The following is a 4,249-nucleotide window of genomic DNA, read 5'->3' as shown; positions in this document are numbered from 1 at the left end:
ACTCCAGTTGACAATGAAGTTATCACACCTCAAGAATATCACAGAATTCTTCCAGTGATCTGCGATTAAATCCACATATAACACTTTTTGTTGAGCTATGTCATTGGGCTGAATCGCATACCATAGACACAGGGGTTAGGTTTCACACTAGGTTTAGTTAATAAATATTTAAATGTCAGCTGCAAATAATTATCATACGGAAATACAACATTAAGTTACATTCCTCACTCATTGAAATCGAGTTTTTAAAGGTTTGATTATGTAATAAATACCAACTGTTTTGCATTTTCACCAATCGTCATTTTCTTTGACGCCGGACCCCTGCTAAACCGAGCAACCGGATCACACATTCATTGCACTGCCAGTACTGCGTAGCAAGTTTTCTATAATGTTTCTGTGATAAAATTTAAGCCAATGATTTTTATACATAAAAACAATATTCCAAAATCGCTGTTTTTTATCGTAAAAATATCCAAGGAATAAAGCTATTATCTGAACTATATTTTGTGTTGCCTCGGTGACGAGAAGAACTGACTGGCGGCTGTTCCGTGGATGTACATACACGTACATAGAATTTGACTGTTTTTTTCACCAACGGAAATTTTGAAATGGTTAACGTTAATATAAGGATTGATTATCAATTTTGTTGCTTGCATTGACTGATGAAGAAAGTAAATCTCGTGCAAGTGGGTAAATCTCGTGCAAGTGGTCCATGAACTGCTTTGCAATTGGCATCATTTGCACGAGATTTTGTTTGTTTGTTTGTTTGATTAATTAACGTCCTATTAACAGCTATGGTCATGTAAGGACGGCCTCCCATGTATGTGGTGTGTTGCGTGTATGTTGTGCGAGGTGCGTGTTTTGGGAGACTGCGGTATATTCGTGTTATGTCTTCTTGTATAGTGGAACTGTTGCCCTTTTTATAGTGCTATATCACTGAAGCATGCCGCCGAAGACACCAAGCAACACACCCCACCCGGTCACATTATACTGACAACGGGCGAACCAGTCGTCACACTCCCGTTATGCTGAGCGCTAAGCAGGAGCAGAAACTACCATTTTTATAGACTTTGGTGTGTCTCGGCCAGGGGACAGAACCCAGAGCCTTCCTCACAGGGGCGAGCGCTCAACTTAAGGCCAAAAGTGAGGTGGTGTCAAGGGAGATTAAATTTCTTATCAGTCAATGCAAGCAACAAAATTGACAATCAATCCATAAATGTATGTATATCAGAGTTTACTTTAATAAAATAAATATTGTTTAAACCAAAGAGGTTTATTGTTTATACGAAACGTCGACGTCAGATTGGATGTTAAATCTTGCTCGTTCTGCCAAGGAAAAGAGTAAGAGACTTTTAAAAATAATTTGTATACTTAGCTTACAGTAGGTAACGGAGTATATCTTATATAAGTAACAATAAACACATGCACTGTGAGCAGATTTTTTTTTTATTACGATAAAGCTATACAAAAACACAAAATTATTCATCGTCCACGTTAGTGTTCACAAACATGCACTGCCTACTGGTAATGCTTTCTGTCAAATAACCATTTGTCTTTATTATGGCGATCCAGACCAAAAACATACGTAGTGTGAAGGCGATGTTGACTCAGGTTCTGTAACGAGATCAAAATAATAACAAGGAGTGAAATAAAAAATAAGATGAAAATAATTGTTAAATTGATATTAAGAGGTCTACAAATGTGCTATCCTATCTGATATGTTTTTTTTGTTTGTTTTGTAATTATTTTGAATCTATTACACTATGGAGGTCAATAACACGAACACTTATTCGGTTTCGGTCAGTTTTCATGGTAGTCGCAGTAAATCTAAATATACCTTATACTCAACTTACCTCTTGTCTGAACCTATTTAATTTCCCAGATAGGTTTGTAAATAACAACTTAGATTCTGAGGGCAAACTATTGGAACACCTGAGCGTCTCCATTGCGCTTCATAATCTGATCTATTAGGGTTGCAAAGCATTTTCTGTGCAAAAACTAATCCATTTTTATAAACTCATCAGTTTCTCTAACAAGGAGACAAGTGAAAGTTCAATGCATCAATGCCGTCTCTTTTTTTACCTCACTCTGTACGTTCGTTTCCTCCAGACAGCGGAAGCGGTGTACAAGAACGGGTTAATTGCTGCATTGATGGGTAGCACATACACCATCACCAAGGCGTACACCTCGCCAGGGATTTGAATTCCGTAACGTGATATCATTCCTAGAACAGAACAATCACGATAAAAGGAAAAAATTGCTACGTTCACCTAACTGAATATTAAACAACATACGCTGGAGATTTTACGACAAATCAAACAAAGAGTATATAACCTGTTTCGGCACTTAAAGTTATATGTGCCGTAACTGGGCGATAATTTTGACATTCTAGTTTTTCATCATTAATTTATTAAAAACCAAAAGGTTTGGTGAATAAAGCTGTAAAAACCATTCAAATGGCTTCAGATGACTTATAAACGTTAGTTATAACACGGAAATTTTGTACTGAAAAATTGTTGTTTTTAAGCCATTAATATGTTTAAATGAAAACATACCTGCAGAATTCACTTTATAATTACTAAAAACATTGTAAAAATGTGTAATGAAATTGTAGACCACAATTTGGCTTCATGGTCTCACCGTATGTACTCATTTCACTTCACTATTGATGTAAATAAATGATTTTTGGCAGTACTGCAAAAAATCATTTTCCGCTCTTGTTTGTACATGTAAAATTAAAACCTAAGCATTGAAAGCAATGTAATTTTCAAAAAGTTGGTAATTTTTGGTGATGAATAACATATTAAAAGCTCCTCTTGATTCATGAGTATAAAAAATACGGCACATATAACTTAAACAACAATAATAACTTGTTTAACAAAACAACACAATATGAAAACAAATTTCAAAGCTGACAAAAACAAACACGGAATCACCAATTAGTATATTATCTTATCAAACAACAGGCTTTTTTTGTTTATTGTTTATTTTTTGTGCTTCACTGCATTTTGAATAATAAGTTCTATGCAAAACGAGTAATATTGAGAGAAAACGTACCCATGACACCAATCGGGAACCAACAGCAGAAGTCTGTCATCACCACAAAGAATAGAGTCGTCGATACGCTTCTCTCTCTTTGGCGACTCTGAGACGAGGTGATGTTGCGACCACTTTTCCTCAAACATTTACAAATACAAATTTGTCCTATGAATATAACTATAAATAGGAAGCTGTTGAGGCAAACAAACACAGCAAACGAATACTCAGTGCCTGGTTGTTCAACTCCTGTAAGTGGTAGTGCTAGACACACTCCTGATTGGGAGTAGAATTCACCATTGAAGTATGACTGCATAGTCACAATAGGGATTACGGCAAATGTGATTGAAACTATCCACAATATCATGGATGAACTCACAGCTAATTTCCAGGATACGTCCCCTCGAGACAGACGAGACAGTGGGAACATAACAACAATAAGTCTGTCTATCGTCACCAGTAAAATGAGAAACGTCGACATCTCACTGGATACAGTCGACAACACACCTGCTATGGTACACAAAATACTGTTTCGCCATTCCTGGTCATTCCAGGCGTATACACCGTTATAATACACATCAATTACACCTATTATCAGCATGTAGATTGCCATCAGTAAATCAGAAATAGCCAAATTCAGAGTGAAGAGTGAATAATTCTTTTTCATGTTTTCCCTATCCAGGAACAATCTATAAACTATGACAACTAGATTCCAATGAAAGCAGCAATTCCAATCATCCAAAGACAAACTCTGAGAACAGTAGAACCAATCAAGGCAGAACATGAGGATATGGCATCAACTTCAGAATTACAGCCTAAAAGAATGCAATTCATAATCGAAAATTGTGTTTGAATACAGCCATTGTCCGGTACCGATGGTGGCTTTACGCAACACATGAATGGAGTGTTCGTGAATAATGTTTTTAAATTTTCTAATCTTTCAAACATACGTTCCTTTATTATCATTTTATTACCCACGATATTCAACCACGATAGCGTACTTGGTAGAGCTGGTAAATGTGTCAGTTGATTGTATGACACGTCTAATATTTCTAGTCCCATCTGTTCGGTAGAGGAAACTGTGGAATCGATTACCTGAAACACATTGTCAGGCAGAGAAACTATCTTGTTATTATTTAGAAGAAGCACAGTGAGGTTTGTTAATAGTTTGAAAGTATCCATTGGTATTTCTGTTATGAAATTGTATGCTAAA

The 4,249-nt window shown here is 36.1% G+C and overlaps 1 protein-coding gene across 1 annotated transcript; it reads right to left on the bottom strand.

Annotated features, from left to right (window-relative positions):
- Positions 1 to 1,797: 1,797 nt before the first annotated feature.
- Positions 1,798 to 3,926, bottom strand: LOC138309364 (G-protein coupled receptor GRL101-like). Its single transcript, XM_069250543.1, has 2 exons — positions 3,058 to 3,926; positions 1,798 to 2,224 (listed from the first exon to the last, which is right to left on the bottom strand). The coding sequence occupies exons 1-2, from the start codon at positions 3,818 to 3,820 to the stop codon at positions 2,079 to 2,081; spliced, it is 909 nt and encodes a 302-aa protein (XP_069106644.1). The 5' UTR covers positions 3,821 to 3,926; the 3' UTR covers positions 1,798 to 2,078.
- Positions 3,927 to 4,249: the final 323 nt, after the last annotated feature.

The sequence above is a fragment of the Argopecten irradians genome, chromosome 15, assembly GCF_041381155.1.
Source record: "Argopecten irradians isolate NY chromosome 15, Ai_NY, whole genome shotgun sequence".
NCBI lineage: Eukaryota > Metazoa > Mollusca > Bivalvia > Pectinida > Pectinidae > Argopecten > Argopecten irradians.
The sequence above is the reverse complement of the archived record's forward strand: the minus strand, read 5'-3'. Positions and strand labels throughout refer to the sequence as shown.